Below are 26,995 nucleotides of genomic sequence, written 5' to 3' on the forward strand. Positions count from 1 at the left end.
TATAAATGCGAGAGAAAATAGAAGAAAATTCAGAATTGAGAGACGAAGAGGGTCCCACGCACACAGGAGAGCATTTCATGCATCAACATGCTGTCCCCTACTGCATTTCAGCAAAAATTTGATTGCATACTCGCCAAAAAATCCGCAAAAATGTATAAAAAATACATTTTTAACCATAAAAATGCTCAAAAAATTTTAAAAAAATTAGAAAAAATTTGCTAAAATTTCTAGAAATTTAGGGAATCCATTCTAACAAAAATATCCATAATAAAATATGTGGCATTTTTGTAAAAATTTCCATTAATGCTTATTTTAAACCACAAAAAATAGAAAAAAATAGCATTAAACTCACGAAATTCCCCCGTAACATTGATTATCATTGAATAGTAGTAACACGCGTTCCAATCACCATATCGACGATCCACGTGCAAATCATCAACATAAATTAATAAAATAATATTTTTATTAATAAATATTAAAATTTAGTTCAAAAAAATACCAAAATTGTAAAGAAAAATCAACAACAATTAACTAGAGATTGCTATGATACCACTGTTAAAACCCTAAGATCTCTCTAGATAATTGTTATGCATAAACATGCATAAATCAGGCATAAACTCATCCACCAACCCACCGTCGAGCCCAAGGGATGCACACATGAATTATAAATGAAATACATCATACCTCTACCTTGATGTCCCATACCATCAAGAGGTATAACTCCAATCCAATAGCATGTAGCTATAGTGTGAAATGTTAAGTGAGTAGATATGATCCTCTACACAAGAGAGCATAACATAGCCTTGGCCTCACAAGCCCAAGCCTCCCTTGAGTGTGCCCAATGCCCCTATTATATAGGAGGGCCCTCAAATGACTCTTGACTTTCTATTTCCCATGTGTGACCCTTGGATGCCTGACCCTAACCTTACCCCTTAAGGTTAGTCCTAACCGATGCTCCACTAGAGCTTGTTTCCATGCTCCCATGCTCACAAGCCTAATAGTATATGCACACATAATGTGCATATAACATAGAACTATGAGAAAATCATAAAACTTTGAGAAATTTCATGAACCTCAATAGTGGAAGCATGACAAAGGATCATTTAGGGACAAAAAAACAACAAGAACTCGATGAAACAAGGAAATCAGAGTATTTTTGGAGAGACAACCCAATAACCCAAGATACAAGGTAATAAATGTGGATTTCAAGGAAGAAACTAACCACAATAATAGAATCAAGGAAACAACCAAAAGATGTGGTAATAGGATGCCATATTTATTGAAAGAGCTCAAAGGCTAGAAGCATGTTATAGATGTGGAGAGCAGGGGCACATACTTTCTAATGTACCAAGAAGGCACCATTTCCTAAGCCAGATCTTAAGAGGACATAAAATTTATAGCTACCAAAGTGGAGAATCCTACCATAGAAGAGCTTGAGGGTGAAGAATGTATTTTCCCAAACTCACCACCTATGCATGTTTTTGGTGCTATCAAGTCTAGAAAGACACATACACAAGCTTCAATCATTAGGATAAAAGATAATATTATGGGTCAAAAGTGTGAATTTTTAATTGATTTGGGAAGTAGTCATAGCTTCATATCTCCAACGTTAATTAAACATTGAAACTAGAAGTATATGCAAAGACAAATAGACTGGTAACATTAGCCAATGGAAGAAAAACATCCACTAGTGGTATGCTCAAGTCCCTTGACTTCAAGTTTGCAAATGTCCAATCATACTACTTTGAGTTCCCAACATATTAGGGATGGATTGACCAAGGCTAAAGCTATTATTGACTATGAATTTAAGAGAATATCTCTTCACTTCAACCTGGGACATAGTACATAGTACATAAAATCATGGGTGAGAAAATTGAGTGTTTCTCATTAGGTTTCTTGTCCATGAAACTAATCCATCAAATCTTTTAGGGTTGCAAGTCATTATTAATCATGGGTGAGAAAATTGAGTGTTTCTCATTAGGTTTCTTGTCCATGAAACTAATCCATCAAATCTTTTAGGGTTGCAAGTCATTATTAATCCTAGATAAAAGAGTGGTTCAATAGGAAAACCCTCCCTATGTGAAACAACTAATGCCAATGTTTCCCCATATGAATTTATGAGAATGCCTCCACCCAGGCCACTAGAACATGCCACTACCAAGAGCAACACCATTTGTAGGAAAAGAAGATAACACTTCCTATGTGAAGCAACTACTAATGCCAATGTTTTCGCATGCCTCCGCCTAGACCATGCCAGTGTCTAGAACAACACCATTTATAGGGAATGAAGATAGCCCTCCCTATGTGAAGCAACTAATGCCAATGTTTTCCCATATGAATTTCTCAAAATGCCTCCACCTAGGCCACTAGACCACTAGACCACTAGACCAATGCCTCCCTATGTGAAGCAACTAATGCCAATGTTTTCCCATATGAATTTCTCAAAATGCCTCCACCTAGGCCACTAGACCACTAGACCACTAGACCATGCTAGTACTGAAAGCTCCATATCGATTTAGTGTGCAAGAACACAGTGAATTGAAGGGATTCATTAGACCAAGGCTATCACCTCATCCTTTTTAAAAGAATAATGATGGGTTTAAAAACAAGTAGATACCATCGACTGCTACCACATATAGATGATTTGCTAATCTAATTGTCCAATGCAAAAGTGTTTTGAAGATTGACCTCCAGTCTGGATACCATCAAAAATCCAAATAAAAGAGGAGGATCTCTTTAAGATAACCTTTTGAAGAATACTGAGTTTATGTCTTACCTTTTGGTTTGACAAATGCTCCAATAGCTTTCATGTTTCTATTTCACGTGTCTAATGAATAATATATGCTGTGAATATATCAATGGTTTTATTTTGGCATTTTTAGAGATTATATTTGTATACTCGAAGAATGAGCAAGAGCATGAAATCCATTTACAAAAGGCTCTACACAATCTTAGAGATAACAATCTTTATGCAAGATGTCCAAGTGCCTCTTTTCTAAGGAAAAATACAGTTATTTGTGTGATATCCAAATATGAGATAAGTACACATGGATCTTGACAGTGGTGTGAGTATTATCATTCATAATACAATTATTATGTTTATGTGCAATCTCTCTCTGAGTTCTATTGCACCTCTCTCTCTCTCTTCCTTCCATATCCATGTCTATGCTTCCACACACCATGGCTTAATCTCTCCACCTCTCCTTCCACTCTCACTCAATCCCTCTTAAATGTGGCCATGTTTCCAACATGGCCACATTTAAATGTTTATTGCACCTCTCTCTCTCTCTTCCTTCCATATCCATGTCTATGCTTCCACACACGATGGCTTAATCTCTCCACCTCTCCTTCCACTCTCACTCAATCCCTCTTAAATGTGGCCATGTTTCCAGCATGGTATTAGATCTAGGCTCCATTGCTCCATTCCATCGACATGCTTCAGCTTCTCCCCTTCTACCATTTTAGGGTTTGCATTTTTTTAGGTTTCTGCATTTTCAGCCTTCCATGAGCATGTGTGTTTTTCTCTTCATGAGTCATGCCCTTTATATGTTGCCTTTTTTTCTCCTTCCTCATGCATGCACTTTTTTTTATTTGGTACACCCCCATCTGTTGTGCATTTTTTGACTCATATGGTAGTTCATATATATTCCATTTTTCTCACGATTACCATTATATAGGCTACATTTTCTACTTAGTCCTTATGCTACATTTTTTGTTATGAACCGTCTCTCAACATACATGTTATATTATGCATTTTCAGACTAATAAATAACCAACCCATATAGCAGCCTCATCATGGTGCATTTTAACCCTATTAACAACCCATACAAGTCAATGTTTTTTAATTAAAAAATCCCATGATGTAACCAGTTTGTAACCAATGTTTTGCTCTCATGAGGTGTTCCTTGCTATGATAAGCATATAGTCAGTGTTTTCTTCATCATGAGGACCCACTCCTATGCTACAAAAGAGATGACATAAATATGTAACTTTAATAGTAAGAGCCTATGTTTTCTAAAGTCATTAACAAGGGGGATTCTACAAAGATTTGAAGAAAGAAGAAATTCTTCATCAACATCATCTAGTACCTTTCACATGGTTCTTTAATAAGAGATTCAATGGATCAATCTTTCTTTCAATGTTTTTCTTCCTTCAAGGAGGGGACAAGGGAAGCACCAATAGGTGCTTTAATCTATGATGCCAAGATCTACATTCTATGCTTCCTTCATGGAGCTATCAGATCTTTCAACATTGATGCCTGTCCCAAGGCATATGTGTTCAGTATTGACATTCACATCTTCATCGAACACATCTACATTCGGGTGCTCTGCATTGCTTGGAAACATAGCCAAAAAATAAGCATCATCACTGACATATGTTTAAGGGGGGGATTCTTCCCCATCTTTTAATCTATTTTCTATTCTATTTAAGTCAAGGGTTCTTTGGCCAGGTTGTCCCCCAAAATCTTAAATTTTGGATTTCTTTTTGGAGTTACTATAATGTCTTGATGCTATAAAAGGCAAAGATGTATTCTTATCCTAGTTAGGAGTGGAGAGGGGTGACTAAGCAATAACTCAGCTTTGGTCATAAGGTGATTAAGGGAATAGTTATGGCAAGGGAGGTGGGCATGGTTAGGTTTCCTCTTTGCAACAATGATGTGATGAAGCTAAAGATTGGTTTCTTCTTTTGTGTTTGGGTCTCACCACCTTTGCTCCAAGGGGGGGGTGTTGGAATTATCTAAGCCTCAGTGGTGTGGGCTATGTCTAGGCTGTTTTGGTGTGAACATTCTCTTAGGTGTAAACTCCCCTTATCAAGGGTTAGGTCAAAAGATAAAGGCCTTAGTGTTGGAAATAGGGTTGCAAGAATGCACGTGCACGCGCGTGCACACACACACACACACACAATGGAGAAGCTCAAGGGAGCACACAATGAGGTGATAGATAGATAATGAATGTGTGCAGTACAAAGGTGATAAATATACCCCAAGATGGGTGTATACTAGGATGGGGGAAAAAAACCTCCTAAAGAGGGAAAAAGTGCCCCAGCTAGTCCTAGTGTGTTCACACACATCACTACCAAATATGGCTACAAATCCCCCCTGGAGTGATGATGTGAATAAGGGGTGAGCTAGCACTAGAAGTACAGAGATGTGTTAGGCTCTTTGGACTGTGATAGGGAGCCTAGACTAGTCCCCAAAGGGAAGTAAGTTTAAAGCTATGCGAAAAGCTTAAAACTTCTCTCATGGGGGAGAGCCTTCGTGAACAAGTTGGCCTGCATTGGCACATAAGCCAAGCTGATTTTCCCTGCAGAGTATCTCTCCCTGCTGACATAATTATAGTGCACCTCAATGTGATTTGTGCGAGTATGAAAAACTGGATTGCTCGGCAACTGTCATAGTTCTCTGATTGTTAGTGAAGATGGTAGTGGCCGAGGACTCACCAATACCCAAATTGGCAATAAGACGCCTTAGCTAAACACACTCAACTGTAGCTGTAAATGCTGCCATGTACTCAACTTCACAACTAGAAGTGGCCACAGTGGGTTGCTTCTTTTTTGTGAGCCACGATATACATGAATCACCAAGTTAAAAGCAAAAACCACTCGTCGTGGACACTCATGTGTCATAACATCAAGCTTAGTCTGAGTCTATAACTTTAGATGCTCAGGTATCCTATTTAGTATCTCTATAACCTCGTGTGTAATGGATACATCACTAATCAAATACTAGTCTAAATGATCATCAAATGCATCGCTATAATCCCCAAGAAGATAACTAGGCCTAGGTGTATCAACACTCATAATGCTCGATGCCATCCCTACTCTCAAGATCACGCCCACATGATCTAGCTCACACACATCACTATCACATACATCATCATCATGTGCATGTGTTCATGTCATCATGTGCACATGTATCACTATCATCATGTGCATGTGTTCATGTCATCATGTGCACATGTGTGTGATACATCAATATCATCTCATGCGTTTATGTGTGCAATACATCATCATGTGTATGAGTATAAGATACATTATCATGATCATCTAAATCTGTATCAATGTGATCTCTACCATCAAGAACATAATCATGGCAGCTCAAGAGTGTAGGACACTTATACAAGTCACTAAAAGAAGACATGTCCCATGCAAACAATGCCAAACCATTTGTGTTGAGGTAACAAAGCGATGAATAGATGTAGTCACTATGTGTGGACCATCTAGTACATATATCATCCTAATCCAAATAATGCCTCAAATGACTAGGAAACAAATCCGCAAGCTCGAACATCCAACCATGGCATGAGTATGCCACCTCGTAATAGCATAAAGTCAGTAAATGAGGGCATAGAGGTCTAAGCCTCAAGTACCAAAATTATGTGTAAACTTGACGAAAGACCATGACATAAAATGGCAACTCAAAAAATTGAGCGTAGAGCCATGATAATAGTGCGTGAGCATGTCTCCTACAATCAAGATCTAAGATAATAATATAGTGATGTCGATGACGATGACGATGTGTAATGTGTCAGTCATAAGAATGATAAACGTAATAAGAATGACCCATAATGTGTGTGAATACCACCCAACACACTCAAAACATGTAAAAACACCTCACCACTCGCAAAGCGTGTGAACAAAGTCCATAAAAGCCTCCAAGGTGTGCCTTGAATACACTAGGTGTGTGAAAAGGCTAGCGACAAATAACACGAGGCGTGTGAAAAAGGCTCACAACAAAAACACGAGGCATGTGAACAAGGCTCACAACAAAAACACGAGGCATGTGAACAAGGCTCACAACAAAACATGAGCCATGTGAACACCCTCTATAATCTCAACGTGTGTGAGAACATCTCAATGCTCAAAACATTAATATGGCACACACTACATGTGAGCACCTCACACAAAACACTCAAAGTGTGTGAATACCAAAATATGAAAAGGAAAGAGGAGGGGTGCTATGTACTGTGGCAAATGTCAATGTATTGTTGTTACAGAAGTGTAGTGTATTTGACATTGCTGATGACTCCTTTTCTCATTACTCACTCTATTTGATATTACTGATGACTCCTTTTCTCATTACTCACTCTATTTGGTATTAAGCTTTGATGGACATTTGCTTTTGCAACTTTGTTACTAATAACTTGTGTGCAGGTAAGGAACACAGAGCACCAATTGTGTACTAGTGCTTACACCAGAAGGGTTGGGTTCAACTCTCAATAGGGTTGGCAATTGTTTTTGCACTAAAATCTGTCAATACTAAACACTTGCATCAAAATGTCTTTGAAATGCATTCTACACAACATTGTTTACACAAATCTGCCACCGAAATTGTATATTTTTCACTTTTCTTGATTGGGAACATGCATCAAAAACTGATCGTCCATTGTTTTATCCCTTTTTGAACCTTTCTCTGCAAACTTTACTTGTACAACAAGTTGTCTTGCAAAGAAATGAACAAGGACTGTAAAAGAATGAGAGATTAATCACTTACTTTAGATTTGCACCACTCTATCTAGGCAAAGATTTGTAATCTGATCAAGCTTTTCATTATTGAACTATTGTAGACTGCACAATATCCCTTTTTTGGATTTTTCTCTTCAAAGATTTGCAAAAACAACTCCAAGAAATACCAAGAAAATTATCTTGAACTTTCTTTTGCACTTCATCACTAAGATTTTCATCAAAACCTTGTCCAACAAACTTCTTCTTGCAATATTTCTCCAAAAAGCTTTTAAAAAATGTTGTTTAGGCTTTTTTTATTACTGTTTGCACCAAGATTTGATTTCTACACTCTTGTCTTTGTAAACTTTACATATATGCACCCAAATTCTTGTAAACTTCACTTTGCATAGTAAACTTTGTCAAAAATTTGCAACAAAACTGTTAACTGCACATAAATCTATAAAAAATCTTCAACATAACTATAATCTTCACATAGATCTGCTTAAATCTGCTACTACAGAACTATAATTTTCACTCTTTCTTGTTAAACTTTGTACCACGATTTGCACATCAACCACTAGTATCTTGCAAATTGCCAAGAATCTAAAGAAACTAGGTAAATATTGAAGAAAACTAGGGTTTATGGATAAATTTAGCAAGAAAGAACACTAATCAAGACATTGCGCACTAAACTCAAGGATAGGATTTTTAAAAATGGTAATTAGCATAGATTCAAAAATGGTAATTAGCATAGATTCAAAAATGTTTAATACTAATCGCAATGGTAATCCATACAAAACATGATAATACTAATCTTGAAAAACTGTGTAAAACTTAATCTAAAAATGATTAAGTCTTAAGCACTCTCTAATTAAAATACCAAGATTAAAGCTAAGAGCTTTGATACTAATGTAATCAAGGGATCTAGCCAAAAATGAGATATGGAAATGGATCTAAGCTATAACTATGAGAAGCCATGTGTGTTAATCCACACATGAGGGGACGTAGCTCCCATGAAAACCAAGGTCCACTCATCGTTAGGGAGTCGTCACCCAAACATGGAAAAATTGCCATGAATCATCCACCATAGAAGCATGAGCTCTAAGAAATGTATGATCAATGATCAAAAGTCATAAAAGGTACAATAGTCCTAGGGTTGGTGCTTTTTATAGTTGCAAGGCCCACATACCCTAACACCACATGTGCAAATGCCCCTAAGCCTCACGTGCCTAGGGCCATTCCTCATGTGCATGTGAATCCTAAAATCCCCTTTGTTACATAATGGTATCCTTGCTCTATTAATTTTTGTAATTTAGTTATGATTCTTATGGAGGCTAATAAAAAATTGTTGCCTATGTATTTTGTAATTTAGATATGAGAAAATAACAATACCTCTTCTCTATTCGATCTTTATGTACAGGTACCTAGGTACATATCTTTTTGTAGCCCTATATTATACAATAATTAACTAGGTTTTAACAAGTATTTTTGGTTATAATAGTTGATTTTTAAATAACGTTGGTGAGAGAGAAAGAGAGAGAGAGAGAAAGAGAGGGGTATTAACGTCCGTAGAATGCAACAACGTTGGTGAAAGAAACCTACTTTTGTCAACATGGCAGGAGTATTCTCCAACGTTGTGGGTTCAAATCACGGTGGCTTGCTTGCGTGTGTCCGGGTTGTAAAATCAACACAGACCTAAAAAGAAAGAAAAGCCTACTATTGTGGAAGTTGGTTGATTTCCGGTGGAAAGGTGAAAAGCATCAATAGAAGATATAGAGGGGGAAAGCATTTGTGACTGAAATCGAACTTCTAGTCTTGCAGGGCAGCAGTGTTTGTGTGTGAATCTGCAGACAGTGAGATTGATTGGATCGGAAGGTGCCATGGCAAGGAGAGTGTGCCCATGTGGTATCTGCGAGAATGCCAACCTCCCGTCTGTCTGTGCTGCATGTATCAATTCCAGGTTTTGCAGGCCTTTTGTTTTATAATTTAGAGCTCTTCCCCTGTTTGAAATGGGGAGGGGGGGGGGGGGGGGCGTTGTCGTCTCTTCTTCAACGTCATCCCATCACATGGCAATCGATCGTGCCGTTTCTGCAGGTTGATGGACAAGTACAAGTTGTTGAAAAGGTTGTCAAGGCGCCGGGATACCTTACGTATGCAGGTTGAGGCGCGTCTGAAGGCAAAGGTACGTTCATAAACTTGCTGTGCGTTGATTTGAAGATGACAGTCACTCTTCTATTTGATGTTGAGAAGAGCGAAGTCCACTTATTCTCTTCCATGATAATTAGCAGCAGTTAGAAGTTAGAACAATTGTCGGGTCAGTTGGATAGCTAACTCGATGTATAGAATGACCAAGTAAATGGATAGAGAATCATTCTAAAGTAAATGGATAGAACGATTGTTGGGTCAGTTGGATAGCTAACTTGATGTATAGAATGATTCTCTATCCAAAAGGCATGCAATTCTTAGAACCCAGAGGATGAAGTGGAGCATCACTCCTGCTCTCAGGAGAGCCATTGATTGAGTAGCTCTAGGAAGGGGCATGGGAGTCGCTATTTGACCAGGTTTCAGGAGGGCCACCATGAAAGCCGACAATGGAGTCGCCATGATGACCGTCATGAGGGACTGGACATCATGCAGAAGCTCTGGGAGTCTTCTTTCAGCCCTAAACACCATCCTGGCACATGCTTGATGCAAAACACATATAGAAGATAGAGTAGTTAGCTGAGTATTCAGTATATTCATAATGTACAAAAAGGTGTACAAGTCTTACAGCCATAGGCTGCCTTCAAAAGGTGGTCCTGACTCATAAGAGTCTTCATCTAATGACCCAACCCAAGAAAGGACCGAATGATCTAAGCGATGAGCAACAAATGCCTTAAATAGGCTTTAGAAGTCCTAGTGGACTGGCTGACAGCATAGTGGACTGGCCGACTTGCTGTCGACCAGGTCCTGGACAAAAACTGTGTCAACCAACTGGTCATAGACCCTTTCATGAGTGGCTGACAGCCCTCCTTTGTCCTCCACAAGTCCTTCCTTGCCCACACCATTAACATATGCTCCAAAATCTGGTTCTAATCTTGTCTTTTATTTGTTGCCCTTCAAGGGTCAGCCCTGGGATCAGCCTGCACATGTTTTGCACATGACATCGGGGAACGGAAGGGCAACTATACACGGAAAATCTTATCAATCATGAAAACTAAAAATACATATAAGCATGCCAGACAAAAAGAGATGACAAATCTGCACAGTACACCACATTAGGGGCCAGAAGATGGGCTGACCCCCCCCCCCCCCCCCCTTTCCCCCCTTTATGGTTAGATTACCAAAAAGGAGTCTGCTTCCAAATACAACTTCACGGGTGCCCAGGGATTCTCCACTGGCTAGCACCTATCTCTTCCAGTTCAATATGAAAGCAAAACAAATACATATGCAGAATTTTGTTGAGAATCCTCAGCATTAAAGGCACTTCCGACATCAAGCACATGCAGGACAACTATGGACAGCCCATAGCGCTCCCGCATCAGCCCGGAACAACCTTGTGTCTTCACTTTCCTCCTGTCTGGCTAATAGTGCAACTTGACCAGCCATGGAAGGCTGTTTACAGCAGTCAACCAGCCCTCAGCAAGCCACAGAAAGATGCGACCAGCAGCAGCACACAAACCTGCAAGGTCTAGGTCGGAAGGAAACTTGTCTAGATCGTCCCAACCAGCTTCTCCTCTTTGTTTTTATCCCCTGTACAGCCTCTGTTCAGGCTGCAAAATCAGCCGGCTAGCAGTAGAAGACACAGAAAGAGTCGGCCAGCTTCTCCCATGCACCCAATGAACTTCAGTCGCGATGGATGGCTGTAGAAGCTTGCCAACAGGTTGAAAACCAGCCGACCAGCCCTCATGCACCACTGAAAAGCATGCGCCCCCCTCCAATCTAGAGTTTTTCTCAATATGGGCCAGACCTGCCTTTGGAGGCTTTTCTTAATATAAAAGCTTGCACAACTTGAAATCATGGTGCGGCTTCATTTGTGTCATATGCTGGGCCTCCTTGGCTATTTTGTCCTTTCCCTTCAATGTGTGGCTTGATTGCAAGTGGGATGCTTGCTCAGCACATGCCATGCTCCTGGAGCCCTTTGGGCAGCCCTCCACAGGTCAAATTTTTCCTCTTTTTCCACACAGGGTTCAAGGTGGAGAGAGGGGTGTATAGGTACTTTCTATGCCCCTGAGATGAGGTGGAGCATCACTCTTGCTCTCAGGAGAGCCATTGATTGAGTAGCTCTAGGAAGGGGCGTGGGAGTCGCTATTTGACCTGGTTTCAGGAGAGCCACCATGAAAGCTGACAATGGAGTTGCCATGATGACCGTCATGAGGGAGTGGACATCATGCAGAAGCTCTGGGAGTCTTCTTTCAGCCCTAAACACCATCCTGGCACATGCTTGATGCAAAACACATATAGAAGATAGAGAGAAGAGAGAGAGTTAGCTGAGTATTCAGTATATTCATAATGAACAAAAAGGTGTACAACTCTTACAGCCATAGGCTGCCTTCAAAAGGTGGTCCTAACTCATAAGAGTCTTCATCTAATGACCCAGCCCAAGAAAGGACCAAATGATCTAAGCGATGAGCAACAAATGCCTTAAATAGGCTTTAGAAGTCCTAGTGGATTGGCCGACAGCATAGTGGACTGGCCGACTTGTTGTTGGCCAAGTCCTGGACAAAAATCATGTCAATCTACCACAAGCAACTGGTCATAGACCTTTTCATGAGCTGGCCGACAGCCCTCCTTTGTCCTCCACAAGTCCTTCCCTGCCCACACCAGCAACATATGCTCCAAAATCTGGTTCTAATCTTGTCTTTTATCTGTTGCCCTGCAAGGGTCAGCCTGCACATGTTTTGCACATGACATCTGGGAACGGAAGGGCAACTGTACACGGAAAATCTTATCAATCATGAAAAGTGAAAATACATATAAGCATGCCAGACAAAAAGAGATGACAAATCTGCACAGTACACCACACTAGGGGCCAGAAGATGGGTTGGCAACGGAAGGGTAACTGTACACGGAAAATCTTATCAATCATGAAAACTGAAAATACATATAAGCATGCCAGACAAAAAGAGATGACAAATCTGCACAGTACACCACACTAGGGGCCAGAAGATGGGCTGACCCCAACTCGCCCCCCCCCCCCCCTCTCCCCTTCTTTATGGTTAGATTACCAAAAAGGAGTCTGCTTCCAAATACAACTTCACGGGTGCCCTGGGATTCTCCACTGGCTAGCACCTATCTCTACCAGTACAATAAGAAAGCAAAACAAATACATATGCAGAATTTTGTTGAGAGTCCTCAGCATTAAAGGCACTTCCGACATCAAGCACCTGCAGGACAACTATGGACAGCCCATAGCGCTCCCGCATCAGCCCGGAACAACCTTGTGTCTTCACTTTCCTCCTGTCTGGCTAACAGGGCAAGTTGACCAGCCATGGAAGGCTGTTTACAGCAGTCAACCAGCCCTCAACAGCCACAGAAAAATGCGACCAGCAGCAGCACACAAACCTGCAAGCTCCAGGTCGGAAGGAAACTTGTCTAGATCGTCCCGACAGCTTCTCCTTTTTTTTAAAATCCTCTGTCCAGCCTGTGTTCAGGCTGCAAAATCAGCCGGCTAGTAGTACAAGTCACACACAAAGAGTCGGCTAGCTTCTCCATGCACCCAATGAACTTCTGTCTTGATGGATGGCTGTAGAAGCTTGCCAACAGGCTGAAAACCAGCTGACCAGCCCTCATGCACCACTGAAAAGCATGCGCCCCCCTCCAATCTAGAGTTTTTCTCAATATGGGCCAGACCTGCCTGTGGAGGCATTTCTTATTATAAAAGCTTGCACAACCTGAAATCATGGTGCGGCTTCATTTGTGTCATATGCTGGGCCTCCTAGGCTGTTTTGTCCTTTCCCTTCAATGTGTGGCCTGATTGCAAGTGGGATGCTTGTCAGCAGATGCCATGCTCCTGGAGCCCTTTGCGCAGCCCCCCACAGGTCAATTTTTTCCTCTTTTTCCACACAGGGTTCAAGGTGGAGAGAGGGGTGTACAATATACTTTCTATGCCCCTGAGAACATAGTGATGGCGCAAGGAACCCCCAAACCCCCTCCTTCCCCTTCCACATTCCAAACTTATGGCATGAACCTGGATCTGTTCTGTCAGGTAGGTGTTCTGGGCTTGGAAGGGGGGAATTGCGGGGGGGGGGGGGGGGGGGGGACTGGAAGAGAGCAGGTGAAGCATTGCCCAAGCTTGGAGAATGCTGGCTGCAAAGCTGTTCTTGAAGGGCATGTTGGGTTTGCAAAGAGGGGTCTTGGTGACGATCCAACAAATGCCTGCGGTTTTTTTTTTTTTTTTTTCGGGGGGGGGGGGTGTGCAATTGATGATGCAGGAGAGCTTGAGATTCTTCCATGGCTCCGCTTCAGTGTAAAAGCAAAGGGGGCAATCTGTTGCTCTAGGGTGATATTGATGCCAAACTTGACACCTTGGGAAGTGCCTGTGAGGATCCTCTGAAAGGCCTCCTTTGGTCTCCAAGTCAGGGCAAGGGAGGTGTTCCAAGGGACTATAGACTTCAACTAGATATAGGCATGCAATTCTTAGAACACAGAGGATGAGGTGGAGCATCACTCCTGCTCTCAGGAGAGCCATTGATTGAGTAGCTCCAGGAAGGGGTGGGAGTCGCTATTTGACCTGGTTTGAGGAGAGCCACCATGACAGCCGACAATGGAGACAAAAACCGTGTCAATCTACTACAACCAACTGGTCATAGACCCTTTCATGAGCTGGCTGACAGCCCTCCTTTGTCCTCCACAAGTCCTTCCCTGCCCACACCAGCAACATATGCTCCAAAATCTGGTTCTAATCTTGTCTTTTATCTGTTGCCCTTCAAGGATCAGCCTGCACATGTTTTGCACGTGACATCTGGTGTCACGATTGTGACTAACTCTCTTAATCTCTCCTTAATTATTCATTAATCTCTTATTAACTGAAAGGACACCTGTGAAGGGTCACACCCTTACACATGGGTCACTATCAAAGGACATGTCTATTCATTAAAAGGCACACCCCTAAGTCCAAAGGACATAACCGTTGACTCAAGAGCCACACCCCTTCCCAGGGATGTGTCTCTTCACTTGTAACCTTTCGGCCTCTATTTAAGAAAGGCCCCTGTCTCAATGCAAACAATCTCAATCTTTCTATCAGCATTTGTCTTATGTTTGTTAATTAAGTCTTAATCATGTTAATAAAGCTATAAAAGCTTTACAGTGGTATCAGAGCAAAATTTTTTCCCGGGCCTACGGTTGTGAGCCTCTCACCCTCTCCGCTCTACTCCCCTACCCGGCGTTGTATGGAAGCAGAAGAAAGATGGAACCTACTCTTACGAGTATGAGGTAACCCTAAAATCAGTCCAAACCCTAACCCTAACATCAGCCCGTTCAAACCCTAAAATTGGGTGTAGCAAGTGTTGAATGGAAGAGCAGGAGAGAATGCCCCATTTAATTCTACCCAATTTTGCCAATTTTGCTTGATTAAACATTTTCCCAATTTTCTATCAAAAAAAAAAAACGATGGGAAGCAGAGAAGCAGAGAAGCAGAAACTCACATCAAAGTGCTTGTAGTATGCCTGTATTCTACTGGAGGCCCTCATCGCGTCTTTTCGGGCTGCATTTCTCTCCACGTAGGGTCGCCACCTTTCGATCCTGCCTCTTCACGTTTTCTTTTAAAAACGTGACGTTTCATATTTAAAAAAAAAAAATGAAACCAAAAGCCTTATAACTTAAGGCTTACATTAAGCCTTTTAATATACGTGGCTTCCACCAGCCACGTAAAGCAGCCACCCAACGGCAACCAGCGCTAGTGCACGCAAGGAAACCCGCCAGCGCAAGGAAGCCCAGCCGCCGCCGACCAGCACATACAAAAAGAAGAAGAAGAAAAAGAATGGGAGAACCCGACGTGAAGCCGTCGGCCAGCGATTATTAAAAAAAAACAAAGGAGCACCCCTCCAGCAATCAGCACATTTTCAAAAAAAAAAAAAAACCCCACCTGCGGTCTAGGATGGTGTTCTTCGCAGCTTGATGGCTACCTTGGTGCTTCTTCTCTAGCAAAACTATTTATTATGACATTCACAGCAACAAGCTGCATTCCAGCGGTTTGAAGCCATGTTCCATCAACAACCAAAAGCTCGTATCGATGAGCTTCAACATGTTTCTCAACAAAAATTCTCTCACCCTCAGCATGGTTCTTCAGAGACAACTAGACGCAAAGTATCTTCGTGCGAGCAACGCAAGCCTCAGCATGGATATTCTTGGAAATGTTACAGTTCTAAACAACCAACTTCTTATTGGAATCATCAGCAACAGAAGCAGCAACATGAAGCTTCCAAAGGATCACATCTTGGAAAGAAATCAGCCATATCAAGATGGGCTTACTTAGTGGCACGTGTGTCCGACCCTAGTCGAGTACTCGGTCGTGAACGCCGCGACGTTGGACAAGTTTCCCCTCGCGAGCAATGCCCTACATTCAAGTCCTTGCAAGCTCTTGGTGGCAGTGTTGAAGACTTACTCATTCTCACGTTGTGCAAGAGGATCCTTGAGAGGTCTAAGAGGCGCAAACAATCTCAACCTCTCCCTTCTACATTGGAAGCCTTAATACCTGCTGAGAAAGCTGAAGATTCAGAAGATGCTTGTACATGTGTGACAAATACAATGTCCACAACCCCTTTTCTTGCCGTGACCCAGGCAGAAGCAATAGCCTCGTCACCGCCCGTGCAAAACGAAGTCTTTGTTTCTGACCAGATACCTGACGCAGTGGTGAATGATGATTCTTCTTCAAAAAGGAAGACTCCAGTCCTTACCTTCAGTGGTGCAAATGAATCTTTGGACATAACTTGTCCTGAGAACAACTTTCTGAGCAAAGAAAAGCATATGGAAGATATTTCTTCTCAACCTACGACAACACTTGAAGACTTTTGTGTTCCAGAAAAATCAGTGGAATCCCTTTCAGACATCCAACAGGTGGTTGTCGCCTCTCAGCCGGAAAGCGTGGTGACACAATCAGATAATTTACCAATAGTTTCACTTGAAGCAGGTAAAGATTCAATCTTTTCTTGGACAAAGCTCGAAGTTACCAATGATGTTAACAAAAGAGTTCCAGATATGATTCTCATGCTTTTGGTAAAGATGAGACAAGTTGCAGATGCAGTTAATATTCAGTTTGGTATATGCAAGATTGTTATGGTCAACAATAATGCCATGACATGGGATCTAGCAGCTAGAGCTTTGGATGCAGAAGCAATTCAATCATTTCTTCCAGAGACTCAACAACTACCCCTGGATCTTATTTTAAGTGGGAGGGAATGTCACGATTGTGACTAACTCTCTTAATCTCTCCTTAATTATTCATTAATCTCTTATTAACTGAAAGGACACCTGTGAAGGGTCACACCCTTACACATGGGTCACTATCAAAGGACATATCTATTCATTAAAAGGCACACCCCTAAGTCCAAAGGACATAACCGTTGACTCAAGAGCCACACCCCTTCCCAGGGATGTGTCTCTTCACTTGTAACCTTTCGGCCTCTATTTAAGAAAGGCCCCTGTCTCAATGCAAACAATCTCAATCTTTCTATCAGCATTTGTCTTATGTTTGTTAATTAAGTCTTAATCATGTTAATAAAGCTATAAAAGCTTTACATCTGGGAACGGAAGGGCAACTGTACAGGGAAAATCTTATCAATCATGAAAACTGAAAATACATATAAGCATGCCAGACAAAAAGAGATGACAAATCTGCACAGTACACCACACTAGGGGCCAGAAGATGCGCCGCTCCCCCCCCCCTCCCCGGCGCCTGCGCCCCCCTTTATGGTTAGATTACCAAAAAGGAGTCTGCTTCCAAATAGAACGTCACGGGTGCTCAGGGATTCTCCATTGGCTAGCACCCATCTCTCCGAGTACAATATGAAAGCAAAACAAATACATATGCAGAATTTTGTTGAAAATCCTTAGCATTAAAGGCACTTCCGGCATCAAGCACATGCAGGAAAACTATGGACAGCCCATAGCACTCCCGCATCAACCCGGAACAACCTTGTGTCTTCACTTTCCTTTTGTCTGGCTAACAAGGCAAGTTGACCAGCCATGGAAGGTTGTTTACAGCAGTCAACCAGCCCTCAGCAGCCACAGAAAGATGCGACTAGCATCAGCAGATAAACCTGCAAGCTCCAGGTCAGAAGGAAACTTGTCTAGATCGTCGCGACCAGCTTCTCCTCTTTGTTTTTATCCCCTGTCCAGCCTCTGTTCAGGCTGCAAAATCATCCGGCTAGCAGTAGAAGACACACGGAAAGAGTCGGCTAGCTTCTCCTATGCACCAGATGAACTTCAGTCACGATGGATGGCTGTAGAAGCTTGCCAACAGGCTGAAAACCAGCCGGCCAGCCCTCATGCACCACTGAAAAGCATGCGCCCCCCTCCAATCTAGAGTTTTTCTGAATAATAGAGGCTCCTTGCCGGAAATAGCTCACTCGTGTGCTTTTTAGGTCCAAAAGGAGCCTACTTGAAGAAGGCCCAAATAATGTCCAGTGCCCAGCTGTTGGCCGCCACGTGTATTAAATAAGTCCTGCTCAATATGTACTCAACTTAGAAGTTGTCTGGTCACTTATAAGGGAGTGTGAACCTGCACCAATAATTATTAGCATGTGAACTCATAAAGCTGTAAATTGAGCATTTGGGAATACTTACCACCTGCAAAACACATGTAGACCACTTGTCAGTACCAAACAGGTGTGCACATACATGTCCACAGGGTGCCCAGGCGTCCCCGGCCCCATGGACAACGCAGGCAGAAATCTCAGGCATTGTCCAGGCAAACAAGACAAGTCATCCAAAGATAAAATCAAAGTCATGCACACACGAGTGCAGCTAGATTGGAAGAAACAACCATCTTCTCAACTGTATCCGATAAAATGTCCAGGGCTCATGATCCTTCCAGAACCTTCCTAGAACATAAATACAAAAGATCTCCAAGATAGCTAGTCCCAAAGAATTTCATCATGTTAGGCTCTGAAACCGATCCCGTCAAGCGGGAAAGACTCCGTTGGACACCCACACGCTTAATAGCACAGCTTTAAAACCACAAATTTGAAATGGACAACTTAATACAACTTGAAATTGAAATGAAATAAAATGGAAAGATGGACACCAGCACTGGGGCCGGAACGGGCCGACCCCCCCCCTCAATATATGATATATTTATTGGGAGTATTTAATAAATACAATGCTCCATGGGTTCCAAGAACCAGATGATGTCCATGTACATATGAAAACAGTACCAAACAAATAGGCTCGAAGTCGAAATTCGATGTAGATACTCGAAGCAGAATGACCACTAGTGTGGTCCAATCTCTACGGTCCTGTGCTTTCACTGGACTCCGCGGAGAGCGCCTCACTGGTGTTCCGAGACCACGCACAAACAGGCGCTCTCGTACTAACGCCTGGCTCTCCCGATCTCAGCACCTTTGGACCGAGGTTCTCCAATAGAGCTTGGACAACCCGGCACCGAACGGGTGTTACCGAGCGGGATGAATCCCTTATCAGATTTAACACAAAGTACTTTATTTAAATCTGAAAATTCACTTACTTGTGGTTGGCAGATAGAAGACTAGTACCCGTGGTATTTGTGTAGAAGAAGCAGCCACCTTGCTGAGAAGGCACAGTCGCCTCGTGGTGAACTTGGCGCAGACACCAAGTTAAGTACAACCACAAAGTCCTCAGCCACCTGCTGTGGAAGAAGTACCCACTTGCAAGGGAGGAGAGGCCTGGCTGCAGCGTGGAGAGAAGATGGCGTGGAGGAGCAGCCGGCGGTATTCTTCTGTTGATGGTGGCTGCTGTGCAGAGGAGGAGGAGGAGGAGGAGGAGGAAGCGTGCAGAACCCACTTGTAATGGATGCCTGCAGAGGAAAGGACAGCCGCCTGTAGGAATGTTGCCGCCTGTAGGAGCAGCACGTTGAGGTTCTTGCAGGTTTGCTGCCGCTTGTAGGAGCAGCCGCCAGAGGCTGTACGTTGAAAGAGGGTACATAGCAGCCTGCGCAGCCACCTGTAGCGTGTACAGCTGCTTGCAGTGATGGAGGAAAAAAACAGCACCCTTGGAAGCATGCGCCGCCTGTAAACAGCAGTAGCACAACTGCCTTCGAAGTTGGCTCAGCCGTCGGCAACAAGCGATGGAGGCGCACAAAGTCATGCGTACCAAGGTGGTCGTGGGGCTTCTTTTTTTTATTAAGGTTGGAGAGGGAGTTTAAACTAATTGTGTTGGCTGGTTGTCCACGCTTGCATGTGGGCGACCAATGTGGGTAGGTGACCATGCCCACTCCCACACTCACTTAAGTGGGGCTCCCCACCTTGGCCCCTAAGTGGGTGCCCACTTTTAAATGAATGTGAACACTTAACCTTATAAAACAAAAGGTTAGGAATAACATATTAAAAACAACATGTGCAATATACTTACCACCTGTTCACATGCACCAAAACTCGTCAGAATATAGAGCAGACTTCACGACTCACTGGGGCAGGCGTCCCCGCTCAGTAAGTAACACGTCAAGCAGGCAAACACAAAAATACAAGTCATGCGAAAACAGTTTCAAACATGCAAAACATGGGTGCATGTGCAAATAGTATCATGGACATATCTCCCGTTCATGGAACAAGTACAAAATATCTGTTGGCACAAAACTGGCACGACATAAAATCATAAAAACCTGGTCTTCCTATGGCGTGACAGTCCCATAGGCAAGACACAGTTCCAAGCACGAGCCTCCCTATGGTGTGACAGCCCCATAGGCAAAACACGGCACGAATACTGGCTCTTCCATGGCGTGACAATTCCATGGGTCGAACACAGTCCAGGTCATACACGGGTGGCACCAGTCTGGCTCCCGTCCATACGACACCATCCTGCTAACACACGGGTGGCACCATGTCAGCAAAATACTGGCCTCTTCACATGAGACACCGGCCTGGCCTCAAGTGAACGAGACTCAAAATCTGGAGATGGACCAAATGGTCGGCCAATTGGTGACAGGCTCCATGGGCCATACATGTACACCATGTCAGGCTCCACAAGCCACACATGTACTATCATGTCAGGCTACGCCAGCCATACATGAACTGTCATGTCAGGCTCCATATGCCACACAGACACACCATGTCAGGCTACACCAGCCATACATGTATGTCATGTTAGGCTCCACATGCTAAGCAGTTGACCGCAACTGAAAAGCTTCGAAGTAGGCCTTTAGAAATTCCGGATAATCTGCAAAATTATTTTCGTCCATCCATTTTGCATCCATAGCTTAATAGTTTTTAAACTTCACAAGATACCTGCGCACTAGCTTGCCACCTGCATTGTCATGTGCACAGTGTGTATCTACTGTGTGCTACATGCACACAAGACTAGCTTCGAGGTTGGGGAAGCTTGGAGCTAGGCAGGTTGATTGGCGAGCTGAGTTAGGGATAGACTAACCGGCGGGCACCCAAGTATGGACGGGCAGGCGTCCAAGTGTGGACGCCCGATGATCGGCCATGGATCTAGTGTAGATGTGCACCTCCTTCATGCAGCCAAGGCCGGCAGCAGTCTCGAGGCCCGCAATTGTAGCTTCGTGGTGGTATGGGACGTCACGAGGTGGCGCCTAAATTGCTGCTCAGTCCACGTAAGCGGAAAAGCCTGTGCACGCAGCCAGGCAAGTAGTCATGCACATGTGGGCTGCTATGCATAGCTAGGCGCAGGCGGTCATCTGTATTCACAGGCAGTCGCAGACGGTCACTTGTGGATGTGCAGGCGGCAACGCCAAGCAGGCGGTCGCAGGCTGGTGTTATTCGCACAGACGTAGACACGTAGGCATACGGGTGCTGGCAAGCGGGCGGACGGGTTTGTTATTTTAAAGATAAAATAAAAAAATCACCACACTGCTTTCAACGTTTTAACCTGCACTTAAGGGTTTTAATAAACCCACACTTTAGAAAAAGGGTTTAAAATAAACCCATGCTTTGCTTTTATAGTGTTAAAAAGAAGAAGAAGAAGAAGAAGAAGAATATATATATATATATATATATATATATATATATATATATATATATATATATATATATATATATATATATATATATATATATATATATATATATATATATGTATGTATGTATATTAAATTTTATTTAAAAAAAAACACAAAAGCAAAAGCTAAGTTAGCTTTTGGGGAAGCCTATATATTCCCCTCAAGCGGGCTTCTTGCCACATATCTCTCAAGCTCTCTAGCACTCTCCTTGTGCAAGATAAATATTTTCTCTCCTCTTGCTCTCTTCAAGATGTCGACCTAAGAATCCGAGTTGGAGCCCATTCTCGAACGTGAAGATCTGTCGGCTACGAAAGCCACTGATGCCAATCTTTTCAACGATTTTGTTTCAAAATTAGATTTCCAAGAGTTTAAAGTTGCTCTCGAAGCTTCTTCCTCGGAACGTCAAGCACAAATCGCCGTGCAGATGCAAGCTTTACTGAACTCTATCTCTTTGTTGACCACTACCCTATCTACTTTTTCGGGTATGGATACCTTGGCATCTGCTTTAGGCCCCAATATTACTCCGGAACAGTTTAGGAGCGAGCAAAAGCAGCGTACCAAGGAGATAGTGGACACTTGGCTACATAAGTGGCAAGTCTATTTTCAGTTTCATCCATATGACAATGGAAAAAAGATCCAATTAGCAGCAGGTTTCCTCTCAGGCAAAGCACAAAAGGAAGTTCTCCGCACCGATGGCTAGCACGACAAAAGGAAAGTCTTCGGACCAACCTTCAAAGAATTCAACTTCGACCCTAGCAAAGAAGAAACGTCTCCTCAAGGCTTTGAAGCTCAACAAAGAGGGATGTTGTAAACCGGCCTTCAGAAACCAAAGGGCGGTGGAACAAACACTCGCACATAAAACACTTCAACACCATTGAGGACCTAGAAAAGGAAAACAAACAGGGGGAGCTAGAGTGCTCCTGCAAAAAGTACACGGACACCGATTGGCCCCAAATCGCAGTGGCGCCCCTTGCGGTATTTCTTTAATTGATTTTAAGAGCTTTGATTACAATATAAGGCTAGTAATTCAGCCGTCCCAGTAGAACTCCTGAAGCCTGCAAAGAACCTGCATCTGGCTTCTTGTCCACACGGCATCCACAAATAAATCCAGCCATTGTTCACATCGAAAGACTCTTCTCACATTGAGTCTGCATACAGAAGCTTTCTCCCAAGATCAAGGCTGCCACAACCATCCATAGCCTCTCACACTATGAACAGCATCACACCCTGACACATCCAGTGCTCCTGTATCACAACACAGACTCCCAAATTGTCTCTCAAAAGAGAACTCGCATCACAGCACAGCATACCATACAGTTGACACACCTGTACAAACCCTCTCTATCTTCCAAGGGTACTATCCATCTCTGTCATGGATTTCCTGTCCCCTGTCCTATCAGTAGCAAGGCTGTACCATACATGTGTCCACTCGTGTACCTTCTGCCTGCATGTGACCTGTCTCCTGGAGAAACCCAAAAACATGTTTCTTCGAGAAAACCTACGACCTGTTTCCACATGAAACCCTTAGGCCTGTTTCCCTTTGAAACTTCTGTCCTGTTTCCCATACATCTAGTTACCTGTTCCCACATGAAACATCTGGCAACATAGAGATTCCCATACTGTAGGTCCCACTGTTCCTTTCTATGCCAAGAAACATATTCAAGTGACCTGTACTTGTAGCCAAAAACCCAAGCACATAGCTGAATTTGCGACCAAACAAAAACAGCCCATAAACTGTCCCAAAACAGTCCCAAATCCAAAGCAAAGATAAACTGAAAGTTCCATCAGATGAACGCCATCGACATGATGTCTATGTTCATGGAAAACTAATCCTTGCCTTCTGTAAAAACACGGAGTTCTCCAAAAAGCACACACATGGCCTAGCTTTTTATGCGCTGCCTGTATCCTGGTGATGCGTCGCCTGCAACAGTACTCAACCTGCAGCCACCTGTACGAAAAAGTGTGCAGCTGCCACCTGAATTCAGTTGTCGTACAGCTTCCGTACTGGACTGTACCTGCTGTCCGTACAGGCCTGCAGTTACTGTTCCAGCCGCCAGCCCAAGACCTGCACAGTAGACGCCAGAATCTGCACAACCAAAATCTGCAACATGGACTGTACCTGCAGACAGCCGCCTGACCTGCCACGTGGACTGTACCTGCACAGCAGCCGTACACTGTACCTGCAGTCCAGCCCTTCCATGCGCAGCCAGCATGCATCTTCAGGCGACCAGCCCTCCTTAGTGAAAAAGCACATGCGCCTGCTGTAGGGATAGGCCCCTCTTTTGCCTGCTAGCCCTCCTTTTACCCAAAAAGCACACGTGGCCCCAAAATAGCATAAGGGCCACGTTTTTCTTTAATGAAGGGCTTTATAAAATTTTTTAAAGGTTTTTAAACCTTTTAAGCTAAAATCTCTTTACCCCCTTTCACACATGGGGTTGTCCACACATGGGCTTCCATCTTCACTCCCACCTGATGCCATTCACACTGTCCACCATGTCCCCGTGTACATCTGCATCTTGTCCAGAGAAAAACACAGGGTCGTGACAGATGTTGCTTCATCTGCGAAGAAAAAGGACATGCGTAACGAGTGCCTGAAGCAAAAGGGTGCAAAGACCAACGCAGGATCCAAGCCAAAGATAGCTAGCCTATTGTCTTTGACAGGTACGTGAGTTACTATACTTTCTCGCCCTCATTCATGTTCTGATTGTTTGTTCAACTCTAGATTTTTTGGCTTGCATGATCTTCTCCGAGTTTATGGAAAAGTGAATGGCCATAGAATCCACATTCTTCTAGATTCTGGCGGCTCACATAATTTTGTTAATTACAAACTTGTGCAGAAATTGGGTCTTTACACAACACCCAACGATCATACCTATGTGGTATGCCTACCTGTGGGTCGGTAAGTATGGGATCGAAAGGTGGAGACGCTGCCGATCTGGATTCAGGACTACAAAGATACTTTGGAATGCTAATTTTATTCTAATAGACATTGTTCACTTTGAGAGTTCTCTGGAGGAACGATGGTGTATCTGCGAGTTCCGAAAGATTCCGAGACTTTACGGACAGGTCGATCTCCAAAATTATCCCCTAGATATTGTGGACCATTTCGTATTACACGATGGATTGGTTCAGTTGCATATGAATTGGATTTGCCTTCTCATGTGAAAGTTTATCCTGTACTTTATGTCAGTAGACTTAAGGAAGTACTGGGTGGAACAGACCAGTTAGTTACTCCTCAAGAAATCATAGATGTCGAGGACATGATATTTGTTCCACACGAACCTGAAAAGATTCTTGGATTTTGTGAAAGAAGAATGCGTAATACTATCACGGAATACAAGATCAAGTGGAAGCATCGTGTTGAGGAGGACGTTATAGGGAGACATTGACTACTCTTCAGAGAGATTACCCTGGTTGCTTAGTGAGCTCAGGAGTGAGCTCTTAGAGGAAGGGGAGTATGTCATGTGCACAGTGTGTATCTACCATGTGCTACACACACACAAGACTAGCTTCGAGGTTGGGGAAGCTTAGAGCTAGGCAGGCTGATTGGTGAGCTAAGTTAGAGATAGACTAATGGACAGGCACCCAAGTACGGACGGGCGGGTGCCCAAGTATGCACGCCCGATGACCGGCCAAGAGTCTATAAAAGGGTGGCCAAGGTTAGTCATTAGTCATATAGAGTCTCGCGTGTCTTTGTGAGAGCTCTATGGTCAGGAGCCTGGATCTAGTGCACACGTGCACCTGCTTCATGCAGCCAAGGCCGGCAGCAGTCTCGAGGCCCGCAAGGGTAGCTTCATGGCGGTATGAGACGCCACGAGGTAGAGATTGGTCGGTACGTCCAACTAGTTAGCTGAGCTCGTGGCTCGGTGGGGATAGCCAAGACTTGTGGGCTTGCCCACGGTTGTCAAGGTTGGGAGGTGAGTCAAGGCTGCATCCCTGTCATGTTTGTTTGGTTTGTTTGCAGGTTTCGAGTCTTGTACCAGGAGCATTCTACGAGGAGATCCTATGGGGATTTGACATGCATGCTTGTGCTCTTTATGAAAAACTATGTGCTCAGGTTACAATACCTCCTCAAGTTCATCCACTTGTGGTGGCTCTTCCAAAACTGGTTCCATAGGAGGTGGTCCCACATAAGGCCTCCGCAAACTGACATGAAAGGCATTGTGTATTTTCCAGTGATCAAGCAATACCAATCTATATGCCACTTCATTTATTTTCTGCAAAATTTGGAATGGGCCGTAATACTTGTTTGAAAGCTTAGAAAACCAGCCTTTCTTACTTGGTCGCTTCCGAAGACATGCTTTCTCAAACTTAAGTGATACCCAATCACCTTCCTTGAAAACCACCTCTCACGTGTGTTTGTCATCTGCCTTTTTCTGCTTAGCTTGAGATCTTTCTATGGCTGTGCGAACCTGTGCAAACGGAGTATCCAAATCACGGACATACTCATCTGCTGCAAAGATTTCATCTTTTGTTCGTAAAATAGGTGGAAGTACCACCTTGCCATAGACTATCTCAAATGGAGTCTTATTAGTTGAAGAATGCACTGTGTTATTGTATGCAAACTCAACCAATGAAAAATACTTTTCCCAATCTGACTTCTGCTCAGATATATAACACTTGAGCAAGTGAAGTACAACTGAATTTGCAATTACTTTGGCCATCTCTCTGAGGATGATAGGCTGATGAAAAACTCAACTTTGTGCCCATATTATCAAATAATAGTCCGAGGATCTCTATCCCCCACAATTGACTTGGGCATGCCATGATGTTTGAAAATCTGAGCTAAGAATAACTTTGCCATGTGCTCTGGCTTGATTGTTTTTCTCACAGGAATAAAGTGTGCATGTTTGCTAAAACGATCTATAATAGTCCATATAGCATCATTTCCATGTGCTCTGGCTTGATTGTTTTTCTCACAGGAATAAAGTGTGCATGTTTGCTAAAACAATCTATAATAGTCCATATAGCATCATTTCCATGTGCCGGTGTCTTGTGTTTGTCAAACTTGACTTTGTGACACACTATGCACTTTCGCACATAAGCTTCAATATCCCTGTGTAGAGCTAGCCAAAAGAAATATCTTTCCAAAGCATGTGTAGTAGCCAGAATACCACGATGACCACCAGCATATGCTGGAGCATGAAACTCTTCCATAACCTTCTGGCGTAATTCACGCACTACACAAATACGATTCTGCATCATCAGAAACCCATCTCTAATCGAATAAGATGGGACAACAGTACCATGATTCAAATCAGCCCAAATAAGCTGAAAATATGTGTCTCCAGCATACATATCTCGCATCCTTGATAAGTCCTGATGGTAGGCGGTAGTTACGGCATGCACTTGTGGCCTGTGTGACAAAGCATCCGCCTCCAAAATCTTCTTGCTCGGGGTATGCAAAATCTGAAAATGGAA

The 26,995-nt window shown here is 43.1% G+C and overlaps 1 protein-coding gene across 4 annotated transcripts in view; it reads left to right on the top strand.

Moving 5' to 3' along the window:
* Window positions 1-9,090: 9,090 nt before the first annotated feature.
* The window catches only part of LOC147611186 (DNA-directed RNA polymerase II protein), a 44,355-nt gene continuing 26,450 nt past the window's right edge, over window positions 9,091-26,995 (top strand). Inside the window, exons 1-2 of one of the 4 annotated variants that reach the window (XM_086785848.1) lie at window positions 9,091-9,390; window positions 9,538-9,625. In XM_086785848.1, the coding sequence (XP_086641974.1) occupies window positions 9,344-9,390; window positions 9,538-9,625 (135 nt within the window). In that variant the 5' untranslated portion in view covers window positions 9,091-9,343. Of the gene's footprint in view, window positions 9,404-9,537; window positions 9,626-26,995 lie in introns of all 4 variants that reach the window. The other 3 variants (XM_086785849.1, XM_086785847.1, XM_086785850.1) reach the window with 3 other exon arrangements.

This window comes from Cibotium barometz, chromosome 48 (assembly GCF_041138505.1).
Source record: "Cibotium barometz isolate CiBa-2024 chromosome 48, ASM4113850v1, whole genome shotgun sequence".
Classification (NCBI taxonomy): domain Eukaryota; kingdom Viridiplantae; phylum Streptophyta; class Polypodiopsida; order Cyatheales; family Cibotiaceae; genus Cibotium; species Cibotium barometz.